Source organism: Loxodonta africana, chromosome 10 (assembly GCF_030014295.1).
Source record: "Loxodonta africana isolate mLoxAfr1 chromosome 10, mLoxAfr1.hap2, whole genome shotgun sequence".
Taxonomy (NCBI): Eukaryota; Metazoa; Chordata; class Mammalia; order Proboscidea; family Elephantidae; genus Loxodonta; species Loxodonta africana.
Genome location: NC_087351.1, coordinates 117295839 through 117321301, shown reverse-complemented (window position 1 = coordinate 117321301; position 25463 = coordinate 117295839). Strand labels below are relative to the sequence as shown.

Below are 25463 nucleotides of genomic sequence, written 5' to 3'. Positions count from 1 at the left end.
TTCTCCCCTTCGCTTCCCTCTCAAATGCTAAATTGCAGAAACCCTCCCCATAGAAAAGTACAGTGTATGCAGGTGTTAACTGGAGAATAGGCAACCAAACAGTTTTGGAAGCACACAAAAGGTATAATAATTATAAAATTCCACAGGCTGAAAGCAACCCGGAGGGGAGAGGGAATGTCTGTACGGACACCAGGGGACAGAATGTGCTGAGCTGAAATAAAGCGGAGGAAGGACACCCCGTGGACGCTGGGACAGGACCTTGGACCGCCAATCGACAGCACAAAGCTCAGAGCACTGGGTGCACATGGGTCTCCTCCTGAGGAAGGTGTCTGTTCTTACACAGCTGTGACGTTACCTCCCCATCACTGTCGACGGACCAGAGGCTGACATAGACATCGGCTTCTGATGTCTCAGCTGAGTACAGGCAGAAGCTGTGGTACAAACTGAGGCAGGGCTGGCTGCGTATGTAAGCTTGCACTTCTGCCAGGCTGGGAGGGGGCTGGGTTCAGGCAGCAGCAAAGACTACAGTGGGATGGACCAGTGACAAAAAGAGCAGCCTGTCCTTTACAGCATGTACTTCCTCCCCAGGCCACCTAACCTTTGTCAGGAATAAAAACCTCTTTACACTTGTGTTTTGGGGATTCTAGAGCAACTGCTAATCTGAAGTTCCTCAAGACTTTTTTTTTTTTTAAACAGTAATTAAACAGATGTATTACTGTAAAGAAGAGAGAGTAACACCTTACATGTTTTAATATCTGTTTACGTGAGAGGGCTGAAGTCTTCTGAGCTATGCATAAAATAGAGCCTATCCTAAGAGACGTCTACGTTCAAGTCTAAGTGGTAAGGCGAATGTGTAACATGGCACATTGCTCTCAACCTGTTCCCAAAACACACTGCTAGGTTTCAGGGGATTAGGAAAATCACAGGTGTAGTAACCGCAGTTGTTGCATCGAAGTATCCTATGTTGTTATTAACAATAGAGTTTTTAGTCAAAGGCCATTCATTCCTTTATAAAGAACAGATAAAATTCCTAAAAGGAGTCCTGGTGGTGCAATGGTTAAGTGTTCACCTGCTAAATGAATGGCTGGTAGTTTGAACCCACTAGCCACTTTGCAGGAGGAAACACCTGGCGATCTGTTCCCATAAAGATTACAGCCTAGGAAAGCCTGTGGGGCAGCTCTATTCTGTCATGTAGGGTCGCTGTGAGTCGGACTCAATAGCACACAACAAGATTCCTAAGGGGTTAACGGAGCACCTTTTTTCAAGATGGGAAAACTAGTAAGAGCAAAATAAGAACAAATTAACCGTTGAGAGGGAAAAAGAGAGCAGTGACTAGAAGTCCACAGTCTCACCTGACAGACAGCCACACAACAGAACTGTTGATGTGACTGTCACCATAACCATACCATTCCTCAACTCAGCTTGGCATCACACACTTGGAATTCCAAAGGGACAGTTTCTATCCTTTAAGTAATTTAAGGAGACTCAAGGATTTAAGGCTCGGATCACATTCTTTGTGTCTTTCTGCAGAAACCCTTTCAAAGTCTGGAGGCCAGGGCCGCCCAGCACCTCCTTGTCCCCATTCCCATACGTGAGCAACCTTGCTGTCCTGTCTGCCCCTCACCTGCCCACCCCCAACTTCTCCCACAGGACCTTTTGTCAGCATCCTTCCTCACTGGCCTCCCTACTTTTCTGCCAACCCACTTCTTATAGCTGCGTGCCTCCTAAACACAAACTGGACCTTGCCACTCATCTGCCTGGAACCCTGCAGATGCCCATAAGTCTTTAGCATGAAGTTCAGATGCCGCCTCCTGGCACCCAGTCTGGCCCCTGTTCTCTCTCTGGAGCCTAACTTTGTGATGATGGGCAGGACTCTGGCCAAGTGTCAGGCCACAGGACTCTTGCAGGTGCTCTCGTCTCTGCCTGGGACCTGGCATCTTTCTGGGCTCTCTTCCAAACTCAGTTGTGAGGTCACGAAGTCTTCCCTGAGGCACACTCCTATCCAGAGTTCAACTGCTTCTTTCTGAGTATTAGTTCACGCACCTATTACTGCCTGTCACACTACACAGGAGAGATCTTCGCTGCCTGAGGTCCTTGAAGGCGTGGCCTGCAAGTTCAGCAGCAAGGCCCACAGAAGGCAGGTCTCGCTAGTTAATTAAGTCGGCCTCAGTTTCCGACAGCTGCCTGTGAGGGAGCAGGTCTTTATAACACGCTGCTCCGTAAGAGCCGCCTGTCCCTGCGTTTCTGCTGATGCCTCTGCCCTCTGGACTGGGAGAGAGCCTCTCAGTCATCACAGAAGAACCGGAAGTGAACACTTCACGAAGGTGGAAACACATTCCGTGTCCATCCTTTCCCTGTGGCCACGGCACCTGGATGTTGCTTTGGGGGAACCCTGCTTCCCAATTCAGTCCCTGGGCTTCTGATGATGCTGCCTCCATCCCATACTTCTCCCAGCTACCTCGGCCCACGACAAGCTCAGAGGAGGGCCATGCCCAGCCCGGACCAGTAAGGGCAATGAGACGCCTCTAGGCCTCTTGTCTGTAGGACAGCTGAGTGTGGGAGGGAACGAAGCCTGACTCTGCACAGAGCCCAACAGGGGAACTGCTACAGTGGAAGCAGAACTACGACAGGGACTCAGACCCCTGGCCTGGACCTCATCAGCATGGGAACCAAGAGATGCCCCTTTGACTGTGAGCCACACGGACTAGGTTTTCTGTTGTCTACAACACAGAGGGTCCTAGCTGATTCAGGTACTTAAAGATACGCATGACTGCACCCTGAACACACACACGTTACAGACAAGCACACTGCCACAATCCTGTGCTCTACTATCTGTGCAGAGTGGCCAGGATCAACTGTCTCCCCCTGCCCAGCTGCTGACATTCTCAGGCCCAAATTCAGGGCAAGGGTCAACGGATGCACGAGAAGAGCAGGGATGGAGGGGAGCTAGCGGTTGTTTGCAAGGCTTCTTCCCTAGAGAATAAAAATGATCCCAAGACTATGGAGACGCAGGGACTTTGAGTCAGCAACCAGAGCAAGGGAGTGCTCTACCCAGCCCCATGTTCTTACATAGAAACTCTTCAGATTTCCCTGTGCCAGAAAAACAATTTGCCACAACCTATACTTACCAGACACCTACGGTTCACTTTATTTTTCACACAGCAAAACTGATAAATCAGAAAGATGACACTATAATAGTCAGTAGATAAAACTAATTTTTAAACAAGAAAAAAACTATTAAAATCAATTATATTGCCTAAGAAATATAATTGCAAGAGAAAAAAACCAAGCTACATTAGGTGAGGTTTTAAAACATCACCCCGTGTGTTCACAGCAGGATTCTGAAGCAGTGAAGGAGGGCTTAAGATGTGTATAGGTTGTGGTCTGACCTTCATGTGGTTATCAGCCACGAGCACTCTCATGTTGGGTTCTGTACAGGTAGTCCCTGACTTATGACGGGGTTTCACTCTGATGACTCTGTCGTTAGTTGGTCCTGACACAATGAGAAAACTTTTTTTTTTTTAGTTTTCATTATTATTGCCTTTTATTATCCGTCTCTCTATAAATCCAGTATTTGTCTTTGGGGGCTGGCACAAGAATGACAGGAGCAAATTCTGCACTGCAACACTGTATGTAATACATGCTACTAACAATAAGGTGTTAAAGACAGAAAAAAAAAAGGACGATCTTAAGTATCGTTCATGGTAACTCCAATACGCCTTAAGTCAGTGGCTACCCGTACATATCCACACATCCCTACATAGTCTTGGCTATCAGTGGAGCTTAACGTGCTTCTTTCAGCAGCTAATACAGACCTAGGCATCCTGTCACTCGCGCTTGTTTTAGTCAAGGAATAAGATACATGTACGGGAAAGAAGAAGGAGCCCTGGTGATGCAGTGGTTAAAGTGCCCAGCTGCTAATCGAAAGGTCAGTGGTTTGAACCCACCAGCCCTTCTGTGTAAGAAAGATGTAGCAGTCTGCTCCCAGACAGATTACAGCAGAGGAAACCCTATGGGACAGTCTTACTCTATCCTGTAGGGTTGCTATGAGTCCAAATTGACTCGATAGCAATGAGTCCGAGAGAGAAGAGGAGAATGCAACAATCCACTTGGCGCCAACTTTAAGGCAGGGAAGAGCTGTCACATTTAGTGCCTTACTGGAAGTAAAAAACAGAACCACTGGTTTGGCACTTAAACCCTCCAGTGATTCCCAGCTTTTCCATTCATTTGTAAGAATGACAATATTAAAATTGATGGACCCTGTCTTGTGGGGCTTGGCCTTGAGGCTCTTTTGCTAAAGATAATGGTGACATTTTCAAAAGCAAAGTATTTAAATGACTGATGCTAACAGGAGCAATGGGTTCCAGTCAGGATAATGAGTCACCTCCACAAGGAGGAAGCTGTCTGCAGGCAGAGTGCAGGAGGTAACGACACTAGAAAAGTTACATGACTCTTAAAATTACTTTTAAAGAGTGAACTGATTTTAGGAAAGGAGAATCAGAAGAGCATGCACTTGTGCACATGCACCCTCACGTGCGCACATGCAGGCACATATGCACACACACGTACTCACACGCACATGCAGGCACGCACGCACACACACGCACCCTCACGTGCACACATGCACGTATGTACACACCCACACCCACACACATGCACACACACGTACTCACATGCACATGCAGGCACGTACTCACACGCACATGCAGGCACGCACACACACGCACCCTCATGTGCACACATGCACGTATGTACATATACTCACACGCGCATGTAGGCACGCGTGCACACACTTGTACACACACGTGCATGTACTCACATGCACGTGTAGGCACACATGCACACACACACACACACGCACATGCACACAGGTGGGGAGCAGACAGTAGATCCTTGTCTCAAACATCCTTAGAAAAGTCTGACTCTGAACCTCAGAGAACCACATATTCTAAAGTTCAAAAGAAATCTGATAAAATACTTCAGCAATTTAGAATAATTTCTTAAAACAAGAGCTTTGAAACATTTTTCTAGTCCTATAATCTGAGATCTGTTACATACCAGAAACTTCCGGCTAATTAACTCTTCTACCAATATCTTCTATTAAGTACCTTCTGAACTAAAAGAAATTTAATAGATTTGAGAAAAAAACCGTAATAAAAGAAAATCTGCCAGAGAAGAGGCCACTATTAAGAAATAAAGGTACCAATCATCATCTGTGAACTATCTAGCTCACTCATCTACGCAAAGACACCTGGAAGACAGCTGCCTGCCAACCAGCCGAAGACATGCATGTTCGTGCCCATTCCAAAGAAAGGTAATCCAACAGAATGTGGAAATTACTGCATAGTATCACTAATACCAAATTTTGCTGAAGATAATTTAAAAATGGTTGCAGCAGTACATCGACAGAAAACTACAGAAATTCAAGCCAGATTCAGAAGAGGACGTGGAACAAGGGATATTATTGCTGATATCAGATGGATCCTAGCTGAAAGCAGAGAATACCAGCGAGATGTTTACCTGTGTCTTATTGACTATGCAAAGGGATTCGACTGTGCGCGTCATAACAAATTACGGACAACATTGCAAAGAATGGGAATTGCAGAACACTTAGCTATGTTCATGTAAAACCTGCACACAGGCCGAGAGGCAGTTGTTCAAACAGAACAAGGGGGTACTGCATCTTTTACAATCAGGAAAGGTGTGCCTTGACGTTGTAACCTTTCACCATACTTATTCGATCAGTATGCTGAACAAATCATCTGAGAAGCTGGGCTATATAAAGAACACAGCATCAGGACTGGAGGAAGATTCATTAATAATCTGTGATATGCAGATGACACAACCTTGCTTGCTGAAAGGGTAGAGGACTTGAAGCACTTACTGATAAAGATCAAAGACTACAGCCTTCAGTATGGATTACACCTCAACATAAAGAAAACAAAAATCCTCACGACTGGACCAATAAACACTATCATGATGAACAGAGAAAAGACTGAAGTTGTTAAGGATTGCATTTTACTTGGCTCCACAATCAACGCCCATGGAGGCAGCGGTCAAGAACTCAAATGATGTATTACATTGAGCAAATCTGCTGCCAAAGACCTCTTTAAGGTGTTAAAGAGCAAACATGCCACTTTGAGGACTAAGGTGCACCTTATCCAAGCCATGGTATCTTCAGTCGCCTTGTACGCATGCAAAAGCTGGAGAATGAATAAGAAAGACCGAAGAAGAAACGATGCATTTGAATTATGATTCTGGTGAAGAATAGTGAATATATCATGAACTGTCAGAAGAATGAACAAATTTGTCTTCGAAGAAGTACAGCCAGAATGCTCCTTAGAAGTGAGGATGGTGAGACTTCGCCTCATGTACTGTGGACATGTTATCAGGAGGGACAGTCCCTGGAGAAAGACATCATGCTTGGTAAAGTAGAGGGTCAGCAAAAAAGAAGATCCTTAACAAGACAGACTGACACAGGTACCGCAAAAATGGGCTCAAACGCAGCAACGATTCTGGGGATGGTGCAGGACCAGGCACTGTTTCGGTCCATTGCACATAGGGTCATGATGAGTCAGAACTGACTTGAAGGCACCTAGCAACAACAATCTAGCCTGAATACTACACTCAATTAAATCATGAATAGTCTTTAATCATAAGAAAAAAGACAATTTAAAACAAATGCACACATATGGGTCAGAAAAGAGAACACCAGAATGTATTTAAAAAAAATCACAAATAATCACCATAATCTTACCTAAAAAATCTTTGTCTACGTATTCATTCAAACCTAAGTGGTTTGTGAAGCAGGGAAATGTAAACAGTTTGGTTGTAAGGATGAAAGAAGAGAGTACTCTGCTTCGGCTGTCACGGAAGTTAGTGATCAAACATCTCACTTGACTAATGAGATCTAAAGGAAACAGAAACCTTATAATTTCAGAAGGTAAATATCAGAAGAAACAGTTTTGATGTTAGACACAGGAACGTGACATGAACTGTCTGCAACAATCCAGTTAGAGAGAGATGGCGTGAACCTGTTGATCTGCGGGATTCTACCCTGGGCCCTGTCTGCCCAGTTAGACAGAGAGAGATGGTGTGAACCTGTTTATCTCAGGGATTCTACCCTGGGCCCTGTCTGCCCAGTTAGACAGAGATAGATGGCGTGAACCTGTTTATCTGAGGGATTCTACCCTGGGCCCTGTCTGCCCAGTTAGACAGGGAGAGATGGCGTGAACCTGTTTATCTGAGGGATTCTACCCTGGGCCCTGTCTGCCCAGTTAGACAGGGAGAGATGGCGTGAACCTGTTGATCTGAGGGATTCTACCCTGGTCCCCATCTGACTTGTCCCTCATCTCTCCGAATTTGGTTTACTCACCACTTTTCCAAAAAGGAGACGACATGCCACCCTGGGAAATTTGTCCTATATTGATATATTTAACCACCTTCTACCAACCCTGTTTCTTCTCCCCCAAAACTAACTCTACTGCATGGTCTCTGCATTTAACCTAATCCCAGGTCACTGACTCTACTTATTTTCTGATTTCATAACCCCAGGAAGTTGTTTGTGAGACATGCCTCTTTAAATCATGCTCCTACTGTGCGTGCTCCCTCCTCAGCCACATTACAACCATTCAGGAGTGCACTGAACAGTGCTTGTCTTATTTCAATATGTTTGCCACTGGTTAATTCTTACACATTCTAAAATAATTTGTCATCATCTACATAGCAGAGAAGGATAAAATGGCATTTAAACTGGGAAAACAATCCCTAATGGCATACTGCTTTAATAAAATTCTTCCATATCAAAAACCAACCAACCAACCGACCATTCAGGAGGCTGGAATCTGAGCTCTCAGGGATCTGTCTCAAGTGCGTCTCTTTCTAAGGTACAGACTATGTTACTTAAGGGCCATGAGAACCTCCAGCAAACTTCTGACCTTTAGCCTAAAGTTCATGGTCTACCTTGCACTCCTTGCTTCAGGTCATCCTCCCACTGCCCGACTACTGCCCCACGGTGGACCCACAGCTTAACACTGATCTCCTCCAGGATACCCTCCAGTTTAACTGACCATCTCGCTCAGCCATGAGGATGAAGCACTGTAGAATGGGGTGGGGCGGGACGGGGGGGAATTTGGAATCCTGGTATCTTCCTATAAACTAGCACCCAAATTTAACTTACCTTTAGAGAATACTTACTGTTATTATTTGAACTTCAATTACAAAAGCTGAGAAGTTCTCAGTTCCTTTCAAAAAAAAAAAAAAAAAAAAAAACAAATTTTCTTGAAAACAGATAAAATTTCCTACCTGTTTTCTCTGCCATTCTGAATGACTGAGTGCCTATCAGCAGTGGTTCTTTCACTACAAACGTAAGTATTTCGTCGCGTCATTCCACCAGATGCTGTAGTACTCTATTTAAAAAAAAAAAAAAAAGGCATTTGTCTTAGAAAAATTATACACGTTCTAAACCTATTTATTTGTATGAAAACCTATGCTAACAATAATCTCTAAGGATTATTTTAGTTTTCATAAAAACTTAAGTGCCTAATACTATTTCGTAAGAATAGTACAATGAAAACTAACTCATCTACGTAGACATGTCTGCGTAGAAGAAGACCTTCAATGAGATGGACTGGCACGGTGGTTGCAACAATGGGCTCAAGCATAGCAACAATTGTGAGGATGGCACAGGACTGGGCAGTGTTTTGTTCTGTTGCGCACAGGGTCACTCTGAGTCGGAACTGACTCGACAGCACCTAACGACAACATACTAAAATAAGCCCCCAGGTGGTGCAAATGGTCAACGCGCTTGGCTACTAACAGGAAGTGGGAGGTTTGAGTCCACTCAGAGGAGCCTTGTAAGAAAGGCCTGGCGATCTACTTCCAAAAACCAGCCCCTGAAAACCCTGTGGAGCACAGTTCTCCTCTGCACGCGCGGGCTTGCCAGGAGTCGGAATCGACCTGATGACGACTTGTACCCTGGTGGTAATACTGGCATACCAACAGTAATGGCCAAAAAGATGAGCAAAGCGGGGCAAAGAAAGCACCCTCTTCTCTCTTTCCTGGCAACAAAAATGGAAACTGGCTATGGTAGTGTGACTTTGAAAAGCTGGGACATAATAACCAATAAAATAATCGCTCACAAAGCAGGAAGACAGAGTGACCCCCTCTTTTCAAAAACTGACACTTTGAAAAGAACAAGCATGGAACAACAGTAACAGCTAAGGAATGTTATCAGATCAGAACAATGCTTAAGCCACCTTTAACATAGCAGGAGTAGACCAAGTACAGAGAAACTGAAGACTGATGGGAGAAAACTGCAATATCGTTGCTAAACAGTCCTTTTCTTCCTCTATAATGATACACGGGGCTGACTGATAATGTATGGATATGCTTTCAAAAGGGCGGCGGGAGGTGTGGAGAGCAGTGGGGACAGAGTCATCCAGGCGGAGGATCCTTGCCCTCCCCTGGTGACTGTCAGGAAAAGTTGCAGGCCGAACTGAAGGTGCAGGGCTGTGGAATGGCAGCCCAATTTTATGGCAGCCGGAAGCCAGAATAAAACTTTTTCTGACAGCATTTGCTCTGACTGTGCAGTCACACTTCTCGGGTTCCTTTATGCACCCGTCGTCCTCCACAGAGTGGACCAAAGCTTCCCCACAGGCTTTTTGGGCAGGTGGCTGAGAAGGGAGGGCCGTGTTAGCGTCCTGCTCGTAGGGAGAGACGTGCTGATAGAATACCCTTAATGTTCACTTTTCTGCAAATCCTTCCTGAAATTACTTCTGGGTGTGCTAAGAATATAATTACTACGTTAGGTCAGAAAGAACATACTCCAATACATGGGAAAAGTTTCTGGGTGTGAATATATTCAATTCAATGTAATAAACACTTCCTGACTCCCTTCGTACTGGGGAGGTTTAGTTAAGGGTAGGGATTAAGAGCTGGATTCAGGTCAGCAGTGTCATTTTAGGCAACTACTTAACTCTTCATCATTTTCTTCACCTGAAAAATAAAGACACTAAGTAACTACACCTCAGAGTGAGTATTAAATTAGCCAATACACGGAAAGTCACTTAACACAGTCCTGGGTGGGGGGGTGGTAAAGACTCTATCAGTTCAAGTACCACTTCGTAGGCATGCGGGCAGTGGGACCCTCTAGAGATGACCATCAAAGGTGTCTGTCTGCGGCACTGCCACCTTTCGTTTTTATTTAATTCTTCTGTTAGACTGTGAGCTCTTTCCATCTCTCAGTGCCTGACACAATCTGGAGGCTTAATAGATATTTGTGGAGTAAATGGAAGCAGCTCTTGAGGGAATGACCCAGGGGCAGTTCAACTCCAGATACCTACCAAGCAGGAGGTGATATCTGCCCTGTGGGAGTCCCTGGGGCTCAGAGGAGGGTGCTATTAGGACAGGCTTTGTGGAAGTGGCCTGTGGGCCTTGAGGCACAGGCAGCACCTCTACAGGTCGAGCCTGGCATGGAAACACAGTGAGGAAGGGATTCTAGTCAGGCGGAAACATGGGAACCAAAGGGACGAGCCAAGAAAGACTGCCCAGATGGCTCAGCCGTGGCGGCCTAGGGAAATGCTGCAGGGTGAATGTACTCACGCTAGGGACTGTGGAGCTCTTCTTTCGCTCAGGGATATCTGCCTTGTTGGGATTACTGGCATTCCCAAGCATGGGGCTGGCCGGCGCGATCCCCCTTCCTCCAACAGCACTGCTGCTCGGTTTCCGGGAAGGAATTCCATCTTCTTTGAGGTCACTGTCTGCGGTGCTGGTCTGACTCCTTTTCGGATACGCCACAACAGAAGGAATAGCTGGTCCAGCTAAAATAAAGAGTTCCCTTTTTAAAAGTCAGAGGAGTTACACATTTTACCCTATGAAAGCAAAATTACTGTATAAGCTCACCAGAGACTTTCATCTTAAAAAATGTAAAACAGTAAAATCCTCTATGATGTTTCCCATTTACGTATTTTTCTCTATGCGATGAGCTCAGTTTTGAAATTTTACTTATTAGTTCCTAACATGCTACTTTTTCTTAAAGATTTTTTTCTACTACTAAGCTTCTATAGTTGTCCTTTGGAAACACTGTAAGGGGTGTTACTGCACAAACGACTCATGAAACAAGCTCACTAGATGCACACACATCACGCAGAATGAATGGTTCACCTTGTGCACGTGAGCGAATGACACCCTTTCTGTGTAAGACACGTCTTCGCCTTGGAAGAGAATGATAAAGGTTTTAGGAACCATTTCTTCTGAAACTTTATCTTGGACTTTTTAAAAAAGAAGTTTATGGGTCTCTAATAACCTCGACTGTTTTAGGCTGCGGGGAAGGAGAGGGCTTCTATCCAGAAAGTCTAAGCTTCTAGATCAACGGGAATCTGAGCAGACTGGCGGAGGGGTAGAAGCAGGGGAAGGTATGTGCCTGTGTGCCAGCGGTGGAGGAAGCCGGCTGGTGGAGGCTTTGGTCACATCCAGGGTGCACGACTCACTGAGAGCTGCAAAAAACCAGCTGAAGACTCCTCCAGGAGCACAGGAGCTCCCAAACACTTCTGGAAACTGGTGACTAGTATATTTATTATATACACTGTCCAGTGGTAGGAGCCCTGGGGGTGCAGTCATTAAGAGCTCGTCTGTTAACCAAAAGGTCAGCAGTTCAAACCCACCGGCAACTCCTTGGACATACTCTAGGGCACTTTTACTCTGTCCTACAGCGTTGCTTTGAGTCCGAATTGACTTGACAGCAACAAGTTTACAGGTCTAATGGTAACCTTAAAAAAACAGCACCAAATGTTCATCGTTTATTCTAAGGTGGAGGAGTTTTTATATTTTATATCTATTAAAAAAAATGATGGGGATGGGAAGCTAATTCTGGGGAAAAATGTAAATGGTAACTCTATTTGGAACTAAATTAAAAATAAACAAGGAGTCAAATTTATCTATGGGGAGAGAGCAGGTAAGGTTTGAATTGGCAACTTGAACACATAAAGAACTAAGTACAGAGTGGTATTACCCTTAACGTTTACCTTTCTTCTCAAAATCATGTAATGGTACCACACCTGTGGACTTGTGTGACTAGCACAGGTGGGACAGAGCTGTCCCCTTCTTTAGTCATAGCCGCTGCTCCCTCAGCCCAACGCCCACTTCTCTGGCCTTTGGCACCAGTAACACGTTCTCGTCTCTATAATGCTGCCATTTCAACACTGTTAGGTGGATAATCATACAGTATATAACTGCCTGAAGGCTGGCTTTTTTTCAGTCACCATAATTCCCTTGAAAGCCATCCAAATTGCTTTGTGTCTCAACAGTTTGCTTCTTTTTTATCACTGAGCAGTGTTCCATGGTATAGATGCACCACAGAGAAACGATTTTTATGTGGTCAAAGTGCCCAGGCTTTCCTTTCATGGCTTTTGTGTTTGGGGTCATAGTTAGAAAGCCCATACCTAATCCAAGCTATAAAGGAAATTATCGCATTTTAATTAATTAAAATTTTCTTTTAATTAATTTTTATTGTGCCTTCGCGTGTTTTCTTTAATTACTTCTGTAGCTTTATGCTTTTATATTTACAGCTTTGCTCCACTTACAGAACCACATCTGTCCACACCTGGAATGCTGTGTTCAGCTCTAACCACCAGATCTCAAGGTAAAAGAACAGAGATGGAACCAGTACGGAGAAGGTACGGGAAACAAACAAGGAATGAAGGGGGATTTCATGGGAGATTGTACTTTTAAAAGCTCGGACCAGACCAACATAGACTTGGTTTCTGAATCCTAGAATACTGGAATTAAAGGAAATACCCCAAAAGGTAATATTCATGGTTAAGGGTAAATAAACACACACACAGGTAGGGTCTCAGGGTTTCAACACACAGGGCTGCCTTGTAGGTGGAACAGCTGCAGAGTTGAGTCAACGTACCCTTTGGGGTTCTCAGCCTTACAAAGGATTCACTTCTATAGTGAAAAGTTTAAGAGGGAGGGTAACTTAGCACACCAACAGAAAGAGGGTGGCTGAGAATGACAACAGCCAAAAATATAAATTACTTAAAGCAAGTCTCTAGGACTGCACAGTCCAATATGGTAGCCACTAGCCACATGTGGGTACACTGTTGTTGTTACGTGCTGTCGAGTCGGTTCCAGCTCATAAAGACCCTACGTTCAACAGAACAAAACACTGTCCTGTCTTGCGCCATCCTCACAATCATTGCCATGTTTGAGCCCACTGCTGCAGCCACCGTGTCACTCCTTTTTGTTGAGGGTCTTCCTCTTTTTCACTGATCCTCCACTTTACCAAGCATGATGTCTTTTTCCAGGGACTGGTCTCTCCTGATAACATGTCCGAAGTATGTGAAATGAACTCGCTTCCAAGGAGCATTCTGGCTGCTATACTACTTCCAAAACAGATCTGTTCATTCTTCTGGCAGTCCATGGTATATTTCAACATTCTTCACCAACATCATGATTAAAATGCATCATTTTTCTTCAGTCTTCCTTATTCATTGTCCAGCTTGTGCATGCATATTAGGCAACTGAAAATACCATGGCTTAAATCAGGCACACCTTAGTCCTCAAGGTAACATCTTTGCTTTTTAACACTTTAAAGAGGTCTTTTGCAGTAGATTTGTCCCATGCAGTATGTCATTTGATTTCTTGACTGCTGCCTCCATGGGTGTTGATAGTGGATCCAAGTAAAATGAAATCCTTGACAACTTCAGTCTTTTTTGTTTATCATGTTGTCGCTTACTGGCCCAGTTGTGAGGGCTTTTATTTCCTTTTCGTTGAGGTGTAATCCATATTGAAGGCTATAGTCTTTGATTTTCATCAGTAAATGCTTCAAGTCTTCTGCACTTTCAGCAAACAAGGTTGTGTCATTTGTACGCTGTGGGTTGTTAATAAGTCTTACTCATATCCTGATGCTGCGTTCTTCTTCATACAGCTTAGCGTCTCAGATTACTTGCTCAGCATACAGGTTGAATATGAAAAGACACAACCCTGATGCACACCCTTCTTCATTTTAAACCACGCGGAATAACCCTGGTTCTGATTGAATTACTGCCTCTTGGTTTATGTACAGGTTCCTCATGAGCAAAATTGAGTGTTCTGCAATTCTCATTCTTGGAAATGTTATCTGTAATTTGTTATGACCCACACAGTCGAATGCCTCTGCACAGTCAATAAAACGCAGGTAAGCATCCTTCCGGTACTGTCTGCTCTCAGCCTGGATCCACCTAACATCAGCAATGGGATCCCATGTCCCGCATGCTCTTTGGAGTCCAGTTTGAATTTCTGACCGTTTTCTGCTAATGTGCCTCGACAACCAGTTTTTTTAATCACCTTCAGCATAATTTTACTTGCGTGTGATATTAATGATACTGTTCAGTAGTTTCCGCATTCTGTTGGTGCCTTTCTTTGGTGTGGGCACGAATGTGGGTATCTCCCAGTTGGCTGGTTACGTAGCTGTCTCCCAAATACCCTGGCATAGATGAGTGAGTGCTTCCAACATTGCATCCACTTGTTGAAGCGTCTCAATTGATGGTCCGTCCCTTCCTGGAGCCTTGTTTTTCACCAATGCCTTGGTTCCTGAAGTAGCTGAACATCCACCAATTCTTTTTGGTACAGTGATTCTGTATATTCCATCTTCTTCTGACGCTTTCTTTGTTGTTCAGTATTTTGCCAACAGAATCTTTGGATGTTGCAGCTTAAGGCCTGAATTTTTTCTTCAGTTCTTTCAGCTTGAGAAATATGGAGCATGTCGTTCCCTTTTGGTTTTCTGACTCCAGGTCTTTGCACATTTCATTACGATGCTTCACTTTTTGTCCTCTTGAGCTACCTATGATATCTTCTGCTCGGTGCTTTATACTTCATCATTTCTTCCATTCCTTTAGCTATTCTATGTTTGACAACAAGTTTTGGAGTCTCTTCTGACATCCATTTTGGTCTTTTTTTCTTTTCTTTTTAATGTTCTTTTGCATTCTTCATGTATGATGTCTTTGCAGCACTCATCTGGTCTCTGGTCATTAGTGTTCAATGCGTCAAATCTGTTCTTGAGATGGTCTCTAAATTCAGGTGGGATATGCTCGAGGCCGTACTTTGGCTCTTGTGGACTTGTTTTAATTTTCTTCAACTTGAACTTGCATTATGAGCAACTGACGGTCTGTTCCACAGGCGGCCCCTGGGCTTGTTCTGACTGATAATCTTGAGATTCTCTATTGTCTCCACAGACGCAGTCAGTTTGATTCCTGTGTATTGCATCTGGCAAGGTTCATGTATAGTCACAGTTTATGTTGTTGAAAAAAGGTTATTTCCAACGAATAAGTCATTGGTCTTGTAAAATCCAGGTTTGTTTCCATCGCCAAGGCCATATTTTCCAACTACTGATCCTTCTTTGTTTTCCAATCACCAGTGAATATCAACATATCTTGATCGCATGACCAATTTCAGACTGCAGAAGTTGGTAAAAATCTTCAATTTTTTCATCTTTGGCATTATTAAATTTGAATAATAGTTGTATTAACTGGCCTTCCTGGCAGGCATATGGTATTATCCTATCACTGACAGTGCTGTATTTCAGGATGGATCTTGAAATGCTCTGTTTGATGATAAATGCCATGCCATTGTTCTTCAATTTGTCACTCCCACAGAGTAGACCATGTGACTGTCCGATTCAAAATGGCCAATACCAGTCCATTTCAGCTTACTAATGCCTAAGATATCAACGTTTATGCGTTCCATTTCATTTCTGACAACTTCCGATTTTCCTAGATTCATATTTTGTACATCCATGTTTTGATTATTAATGGATGTTTGCAGCTGCTTCTTCTCATTTCAAGTCATGCCACATCAGCAAATGAAGGGCCCGAAAGCTTGACTCCATTCACGTCATTAAGGTTGACTCTACTTTGAAGAGGCAGCTCTTCCCCAGTCGTTATTTTGAGGGCCTTCCAATCTGGGTGCCCATTTTCCAGCACTATGTCAGACAATGTTCTACTGCCATTCATAAGGTTTTCACTGGCCAGTATTCTCAGAAGTAGACTGCCAGGTCCTTCTTCCTAGTCTGTCTTAATCTGGAAGCTCCACTGAAACCTGTCCACGTGGGATCCTCCTGGTATTTGAAATACTGGTGGCATAGCTTCCAGCCTCACAGCAACATGCAAGACATCACAGTACGACAAACAGAGAGACAAGCGATGGTGGGTACATAAATGTGACTAATTTAAATTAATTGAAATTAAAAATCATTTCCTTAGTTAAGTGCTCAGTAGCCACATGTGGCTAGCAGCTACTCTGTCGCTCAGTACAGATACAGAACATTTCTGTCATCACAGAAAACTTCTGCCAGACAGTGCTGCTTTATGAGGTCAACCTGATGTGGTAATGGGAAAAAGGGTGAACAGAGAGCTACAGACCGAAGCAGGGGTCCTGCAGGGGCAAACGGTAAGGGTTCCGTCCAACTAAGCCTTCCTAGTAAAAGCCCATGAATTTACCAAGGAGGTCAGAGCCGTGGGGTACCCAAGCCAGTAGCTGTAGGAAGGCTATGAAATAAACACCAAGAAGGGAAATCTAGGCAGCCCCCAGCCCCAGGAAGCCCTAAGCGAAAGGCTACGCCCCATCGTTAGGGCATCTGGGCAGGGCGGTCACAGACTTACCATGATCACTGTACCGCCTCTGCTTCTGGCTTGAGGAGACACTTCTCTGCACCTTGTGGTGAGGGGACTGGCCAGTGCTGTTGTTGAGATCACTGCTCGGCCTAACCTTAGCAAGTGAGAGATTGCTGCTAGAACTGGAGTCACTAGCATCCAGCTAAGAGAAAATGAGAAAAACAGAGCGAACCACAACACGGACCCAAGTGGTTCATTAGGACACTACACTTGGAACCTCTAATAACACAGTTCATTCAGAGAGAAGACTCGCACTGCACAAAATGGTGGGCCTTCACCAGGGAACTGGGAACACTCAAAAAAGGAAATGCACTGTGACCTTCTTTCTAGGCTTTCTCAAATAACTTAAAATGCTCTACTTCATCTGATACTTTACTGATATATGCTATCTTATGAAAGACAAGTTTGTGACAATATCCATTATTAAGGTTTATCATCTTTAGGTTAAAATAGTAGTTTACAATCGTCATAGGAGTTAGATTTGTCATCTACGGGTAAATTTAAAAATGATATAACAAACATGTTGTATATACTAAAAGAAAAAACAAAAACTAAGAGAATAGTTTATATGAACTGGTAGTTTACATTAAGAATATTTTAGCGTTTCCTGTCTGATTACTCTTACCTCTGAAGATTTTCTCCCCAACAACAAATATGTAGCTGTGATTTCATCATATTTCATTTTACTAAGAGATTCTTGAATTTCTTCTTGTGAATATCCCATTCCCACCATAATATCTAAAAGAAGGGTACAATACAGTTTGTGTGTATTTTGTTTGGGTAAGCAATCATTTGTTTCAGGGTTGTTTGACCTAAAAGACTATACATTTTCTAACGTAAATGAGCAGCTAACTTGTTTCTGAGTTACTGGATGTTTATAGGGAACTGTAGGGAAGTTCCTAAATACGACAGAACAGGTAAGCTGATTCATGAACGTGTGCTTCCCTTCCTGCTGTGCCCACTCTAGCCATATCCATATAAATCAAAGCAGAAACGTGGTACTTGCAGGAACACACAGAGGCACAGGGGAGGGCACAGAGAAGTTACCTATTCTCTTCTGGTCTGAGATGTCTAACTCGGGCTCCACGAATGGTTTCAGTTCATCTTCCTCGTGCCCTGCATTGATCCACCTGTCCTTCATGATTTGCTGGAAAGGTGAACTGTTCGTCAGCAGTATAAAATAATACATACAGATAACTGCAGTATTTAGGAGAACTTACTGTTAAAATTTCATTGATTATAGCTCAAAGAGAAGCTTTATAAAAAACTTTAATGTCTCAATTCCTGTTTTAACATCCATAATTAAAAAGCCCCAGGAAAATATTCAGGATGTTACACAAACCAAGCAAGTTCTAAAAACATTTTAAAGTTGGTAATTATTTCTATTTATGAGATTACCTCTAGAGTGCCTCGTTTAATTGGATTTAGCACCAGGAAACGTTTGAGAAGGTTTTCACAGTCTGTGGACATGTAGAAAGGAATTCTGTATTTCCCTCTTAATACTCTCTCTCTCAGTTCCTTGAGATGGGGATAGGGTGGGGTAGAGAGGAAAGAAACTCGTGAATCAACTTTTAGATTAAAAAAACAAAACAAAACAAAAAACAGTCTACCACTGAAGCCCACATGTTGATTGACGTAACATTACAAACATTACCCCGTATTACAAAATCCTTTTAGAATTTGGAAGACCATGGTTGTAACGGCTTCCTGTACCTTTAGGTTTTGTCCATCGAAAGGAAGTGACCCACTGACTAGCGTGTAGAGAATGACGCCCAGGCTCCACACGTCCACCTCAGGCCCATCGTATTTCTTGCCCTGGAAGAGCTCTGGGGCCGCGTATGGAGGACTGCCACAAAACGTGTCCAGTTTACTGCCAACAGTAAATTCATTGCTAAAACCAAAGTCTGCTATTTTAATGTTCATATCAGCATCTAACAATAGATTTTCAGCCTAGAGGGAAAACATCAAGACAAAATGAAATTTAACCAAAATATAATTGGAACTGTGATAGAATTAGGCATTTCATAAAAGCTCTTTGTAATGACATAAAGTTAATATAGCCTAATGAATAAAATGAGAAAATCTTCCTAGGGGAAAAAAAACAGGAGATAAATTCTAGCACTAATTTTTAAACATCGAATGCCCCAAAAGCAAAAAATATTGGATGGCTTTTTCAATGAAGAATAATAAAAGGCTTAAAAAAAAAAAAAAAACAGGTACTTGATTTAATATGGACAGCCCCATTTCATAAAAACAGCTAAATAGTAGTAAAATGGCTATTACCGGGGAGGGGAAATCACAAACATCATCAAGATACAAATTAGTCATTTTCATTTATTTCGACAAGTCTTCACTATGTGGCTACCACACCCCAGGCATTATATTAGTGTCTGGATGTAAAATGGTGAATAAGACAGGGCCTTGCCTTCAAAGAGCTCATAGTTCAGAAGGGAGACAGAAAAATAAGCAGTCGCACTAGTGTAAGTGCTCAGGAAGGGGAGGTGTGGGGAGCTGTGGGACCACTACCACAAGGTTCCGGAAGGTGTCTGAGAGGAAGTAAAATCTAAGCCCTTGCCTGAAAGGCCAGAAGGTTTAGCTGATAGCAGTGGGTGAGTTGGGTGAAAGTTACTTTAAGAACAGTCTGAAAATCCCAAGGTAAGAGAGAGCATGCTTACTCAACTGGTAGGAAAGAGATGCAGAGAGAAGGCTGGGAAAGGCCAAGGATGACTCACAAAGGGCCGCCAGGTGAGCTGTGGTGGGAAAGTCTGTACGTTCATACTTAGGACAAGGAAGCCACTGAAGAGTAGTTTGAGCAGGGAGATGACCATCCTGGCTGCAATGTGGAGACCAGATATGGGAGTAGGAGGCACTAGGGGTGCAGGCAGAGCAGGCCAGGAGCCACTGGAGTCATCAAGAGGGCAAGGGCGGTCTCTACTAGGACAGTGGGAATGGGGACAGAAAAGTGAGTGAGCTCAAGAAACACCCGGCAAGCAGGGGCAGTGGAATCTGGCGGCAGGACGGTCATGTAAGGAGAGGGAGGCAAAGAGGCGACACTCGTCACTGAGGTGAGGGGCACTCTGATTTGGGGGGAGGGTTTAGGCTTTCAACTCACTGAGCCTCAGGTGCCTGTGGAATGCCAAAGTGAAGGTGCCCTTTTGTCACCTGGATCCTGGGTCCTAGCAGACAGCTCTGGCTGAGGGACGGATCTGGGGTCCCCAGCATACAGGTGGTCACCGAAACTACCAGAATGGACCAAGATGCCCCTAGTGTGGGTGTGGACAGGCGCCACCACCTTGAAGACAATTATGTGAGGAGTGAGTACCAAGTGCCAGAGTCTAGACAACGTTTAGAGAAATGTGGCTGTGATGGTGAAGAGTGGGAAAGGGTGTGCCTGGAAGGGGGACTGTGTGGGGAGGTTTTTCTGTAAAAGAGGGTACAGACTTGAGTACATGTCAACGCTGTGAGAAGTCAGCAGGAAAAGAGGGAGCATGAAGGAACACAAGAGAAGGAGGCAGCGAAGAGCTGGATACCTGAGAAGGCAGGAGGAAGCAGGACCCAGGCCCCAGGAGGAAGGGCAGCAGAGGTGCCCTTCCCTGTAAACGAGAGGCAAGAAGCAAAGGATGGTGAGAGGCAGTGAACTCTGAGGCCTGCTGGAAATGGACGGAGTTTCTGCCTGGGGCTTCTATTTTCTCTGTGAACTATGAAGCCTCAGCATATGTCGAGTGACCACAGTGGTGGAGGGCCGTGAAGAAGGCCTCAAGTACCCACTGCTGTGAACAGGCGAGGATGCTGGCAGGAGGCCAGGCAGCACTGACGATGTTGTCAGGGGAGACCACGTGTTTTGGAGGCCCCTGAGTGTTTGGCTGTGTGAGGATTTTCCTCCACAGATCAACTACAGTAACTGAGATGTAAAGCGCTTCTAATTAATAAACCTGATTTTTCTGTAAGGATTCCTGATTACAGGACTGAGTCTTTTCTACTTAATAACGCAATCTCTCTGTACCCGCGCGTCTCCTCACCTTGAGGTCTCTGTGAACGATGTGCTTCTGGTGGCAGTACTGCACCGCTGACACAATCTGGACAGGAACGGGCGAGGGTGACAGTCAGCACTGGTGTAACTCACACTTAGACGAACACACTTCATCAACGTTCACACAGGCAATATGCTCAGCAAACACTCCAATGTATCTACGTGGAGCTCTAAAAACAGTTTTCTTAAGCTCTGAACTTTTCCATTTGGATGAACTTAGGCTGGGCGTTCTTCCTCTTCTCTCTAGTTTGGCTGACAGCGCAGCTGTTCTGGAGTGTGGGGCAGGCCCAACCACAGGGCCTGGAGGACGCTGGCTGCCCCAGGCCCAGCACCAAAGGCTCCTGTGCAGCCTTTCCACGCCCGGAGGACCAACCCTGACTGCCTGGACACCACGGACTGACCACCCACGGCCGGTTCTCCTTCAGGCTGGTTTTCCTCTGCTACTACTTGTCCTCCCAGTTAGTCTGTGGCCTAAGACACTCTTGTGGGTTCAAGGACAGCTGAAGTTTCTTAACCTGTCTAAGGATCAGTTTCCTCTTCCTCAAAATGAAAGAATGAACGTTGCAGTGTCATATCAACAAGGATCCCTCAACGCCCAGCAGTGTGCTTTTATTTATAGTTTTCCTAAATCTTATTTTGTTGTTGAGAATATACACAGCAAAACATACACCAATTCAACAGTTTCTACACATACAATTCAGTGACACTGATTGCATTCTTTGAGTTGTGCAATCATCCTCACCCTCCTTTCCTGAGTTGCTCTTCCCTCATTAAAATAAGCTCACTGCCCCCTAAGGTTCCCATCTTTTGAGTTGCTGTTGTCAATTTGATTCCATATATATAGTTCTTAAAAGAGCACAATGCTTAAGGCAGATAGTTTTTACTAGTTAAGCTAAACTATTTTTTGTTTTCAAGAAGACTTTAGGGGATATTTTTGGTTTAAGGTTTAAAGATTATTTCAGGGTAACAGTTTCAGGGGTTCATCCACCCTCCATGGTGCCAGGAAGTCTAGAGTCTTGGAATTGGAGGTTCTGCTCTGTATATTCCCCCTTTTGATCAGGATTCTTCCACAGAATCTTTGATCAAAATGTCCAGTGACAGTAGCCGGGCGCCATCGAGTTCTGGTCTCACGGCAAAGGGGGCAGCTGTTCAGGGAGGCAATCAGGCACACCTTCCACATCCTCCCCCTATTCCTGACTCTCTTCCTTCCTCTGTTGCTCCAGGTGAATGGAGACCAATTGCTGTGCCTTGGATGGCAGCTTGCAAGTGTTTCAGACTGCAGGCAGTATGCAGTGAACTATGGGTTAGAACAGAGGCACTAACATGTTACCAGGCCAATTAACTGGGATGTTTCATGAAACTGTGAGCCTAAACCTCCAAACCAAAGAACCAAATCCCAAGGGGTATTTACCTGTACACAAGCAGCCTCAGCAGCTACTCTTTTCTTCCTTTTTGTTGTTGTTATAAACATATTACACAGTTTTTGTCAGGTCAACTTTTTACAGGTGTACAACTTACTGACAGCACTTAGAATAATCAGCTGTGCAACCGTACCCTTAATCAATGTGATTTTTCCATCACCATTAACCCTCCTTTTCCTGTCTCCTCCGGGCCCTGGTAAGCACTAACAAATTTTGTTCTCTATACATTTGCCTTTTCTTATCTTTTTATATAAGTGAGGTCATACGATATTTGACCTTTTCTGACTGGTTTATTTTGGTCAGCATAATGTCTTCAAGCTCCATCCATACTGTAGTATGTATCAAGACTCCATTTCTCCTACTGGCTGATTAGTATTCCATTGTATGTATGGACCACATTTTGTTTATCCATTCTTCTGCTGATGGGCATTTAGGTTGTTTCCACCTTTTGGCTATTGTGAATAGTGCTGCGAGGAACACTGGCGTATAGGGCTCTTTTTGAGTATCTGCTTTCAAGTCTTCTGGATACATGCCTAGGAGTGGGATTGCTGGGTCACACAGTAGTTCTGTTTTTAGCTTTCTGAAGAACTGCCACACTTGTCCACAATGGCTGTACCATTTTGTATTCCCACCAGCAACAGATAAGGTTTCCAATTTCCCCACATCCTCATCAACATTTGTCATTTTGTTTTTTGTAACCTTAGCCATCCCAGTGGGAATGAAATGGTATCTCATTGTGGTTTTGATCTGCATCTCTCTGTTGGTTAATGATGCTGAGCATCTTTTCATGTGTTTGGTGGCCATCTGAATGTCCTTTTTGGTGAAAAGTTTATTCAAGTCCTTTGCCCATTTTATTATTGGATTATTTATCTTTTTGTTGTTAATTTGTTGAAGATTTATATATTTTGGTTATTAGATTCTTGTTGGATAACAGTGTGCTTTTAAATTAATCGACTCCTAATTGTTTCTGTGACTGGCAATGTTAACCTAAACAACTGTTTTACTGAAATTTCAAACTTACTAGTAACCTGAAAAATACTCCTTTTTCTAATTATAAAAGTTTACATGCTCATTATAGAAATTTTAGGAAACTTAAGAGTAGTATATGCAAGTATATTCCTGTTATTCTGGTGCGTGTGTGTTTAAACACATGATTACATATGTCCAAAGCTGGGGTTATAATGAAAACACTGTCTCCAAATCATCGTCTGCTCTTAACTGAAAGCCACCTGCCCCCACTTACGGACGTAAAGTCTCAGAGACATCGGTTCTATAGGCTGAAATTTTGGTTCAGTATAAGCAGCAAGGAGAAGCCGGAATGGAGCTAGGATGAGATGATGCCAAAATCAGGGTTTCACTAAACAGCCTCATTACTTTATATAAAATGAATATTCAGGCTACCAGACCGACTCATAATTAACTAAAGGTACAAAGATTCCAATGCCAAGATACAGTTTTTAAAGCACCTGTTACTTTGGATTATCACCACTGCCGTTATATTCTGTAAGCGTGAAAACTGGGGAAGTGAAACAGCTTTGCTTTCCCAAAACAAAGTATTGAGTTTGTTAGGTTGGTATATTTTATCTTACTACTGCCAGATCCAACTTTTTCCTTTTTCTCATTCACTATTAGTTTTTTTCCCGACTTTTTTTCTCATATGGAAATTTTTCTTGTAGGTTATTTTCAAATTCTTTTGAATCAAATTGAACAATTCCCTGCCCTTTCTCAAAGAGATCAAAGACTTTCTCTTCATTTAGCTACAAACAGCTTAAAGCTAACCCAATGCCACAATAATCTGAAAATAATCAACTTTAAGCTATTGCTTTTCTGTACCCTGCTTTTAAGTCAGAAGCAGTCATTTCTAAAGAAGGCTGAGAACAGTGGTGTTTTCCAGGGTAAAATTCGAATGTTGCCTGCTTCGCTTTCAGACATACATGAGCGAATGGCAGCAACATTATCAACCCACCAGGAAAAAGGTGAATAAAAATGATGGAGCCAGGAATCTACTCATTTTCTTTGAAAAGGATAAGAGCTCAACCAAAAAATTAAAACTGCCTAAGCAGTAACTAGGATGGGAAAGGTGAGGAGTAAAGCCATCTGCTGATGAATACGGAAAGAAGGCCTATTGTTAGAAAAGGATGGTGCCCAGTGCAGTCTGTGTGCGGCAGGCCTTCCTCTCTGACATAAACAGGAAAGCATTTTTTTATTTAAAGTAATGATGACTTGTAAGCTCCTGGAAGGCACGACAATTAGAAGGCACAAGTGGAAACACCAGTATCAAACTTGGTCCTTCCAAGTTTAAATGAACGGTCTCAGGGAAATACCACCTCAAGGAAAAAAGGCCACATTAAAGGGAAACAAGGCTACGTTGTAAGTCAAGTGGTGATTGTAAAGGCACACACATAAACCATCTCTCCTGGTCCAACCAATAGGTTCCTCAATTAAAGGCGTCAGGCTTTCTGCAGAGAATGGAAACCAGAACCCAGGTTACTTCCTCACGCTTTACTAAGTGTCCCAGCCCCTCTGACAGTCAGGCCCCAGGGGCTGGATACAGACGGGAGAGGAAAGGTGCCGTGGGTTCACAGGTGACCCCTCCGTGGAGAGGTGGGGGCACAGGTCTGCTGCTGCTGGCTGACACCAGCCCTTTTCGTCAAGGTCAATAAACCACATTCATACAGAAGTTTACAAATCAGACAGTCATTCAAGTGGGAAGGGATTTAGGCAAAAAACCTTGGCTTCTAGGTGGGCAATTGATAAAAATTACAAGAGTACAGTTATGGAAAGGGTCATACAGACTCATTTTGTAATAAAGAGAAATTTGGGTTTCCTCCCATAGACTACAGAATCAAATAACCTCAGAACCGGAATGAACGTCAGAATTCATCAAGTATAACTACCTTTTTTAATGGGTGGAAAAACTGAGGACTAGAGACGCTAAGTAACTAGCCAAAGTTAGTTTCAACTTTGATACTTAGGTTTTAATTCAAAGTACCATTAAGCTTCTAAATTAAGTTTAAGCAATGGCAAAAGCTAAGAAACTTATATAAATGAGCATACAACCAGACTAAGCAAGTCAGAAGACGCCGTGTAAAGGAAAACCTGAAACTTGGCTCAGCACTGCCTTTTCAAGTATGTGCACCTTTTAAAGTCTCCAACTATCCCCCTACCCTGACAACCTGATGTGTGAGTAAACAAACAGCTAAAGGCTCTGAGGAAAATGAGGCTGCACCTCTATTTAAATGCAGACCCTGTAACTGTGGAAGTGCAGAGTTAATTTAAAAGTAATGAAGTACATGCTCTTTCATCTCAGTCAGAGGTCAGCAAATGAGGGCCTGTTTTTGTAAATAAACTTTTACTGGA

General features: G+C 43.6%; 1 protein-coding gene across 9 annotated transcripts in view; it reads right to left on the bottom strand.

The window, feature by feature from the left end:
- MARK3 (microtubule affinity regulating kinase 3) overlaps window positions 1–25463 on the bottom strand; it is a 99255-nt gene that overhangs the window by 10752 nt on the left and 63040 nt on the right. For 8 of the 9 annotated variants that reach the window (XM_064293028.1, XM_064293029.1, XM_010588850.3 and 5 more), the window contains 8 exons: window positions 20672–20728; window positions 18366–18602; window positions 18051–18170; window positions 17700–17799; window positions 17278–17390; window positions 16641–16794; window positions 10603–10820; window positions 8305–8408 (listed from right to left, as the gene is read on the bottom strand). In XM_064293028.1, coding sequence (XP_064149098.1) covers window positions 8305–8408; window positions 10603–10820; window positions 16641–16794; window positions 17278–17390; window positions 17700–17799; window positions 18051–18170; window positions 18366–18602; window positions 20672–20728 — 1103 coding nt within the window. The remainder of the gene's footprint in view (window positions 1–8304; window positions 8409–10602; window positions 10821–16640; window positions 16795–17277; window positions 17391–17699; window positions 17800–18050; window positions 18171–18365; window positions 18603–20671; window positions 20729–25463) is intronic. The other variant, XM_023546586.2, reaches the window with a different exon arrangement.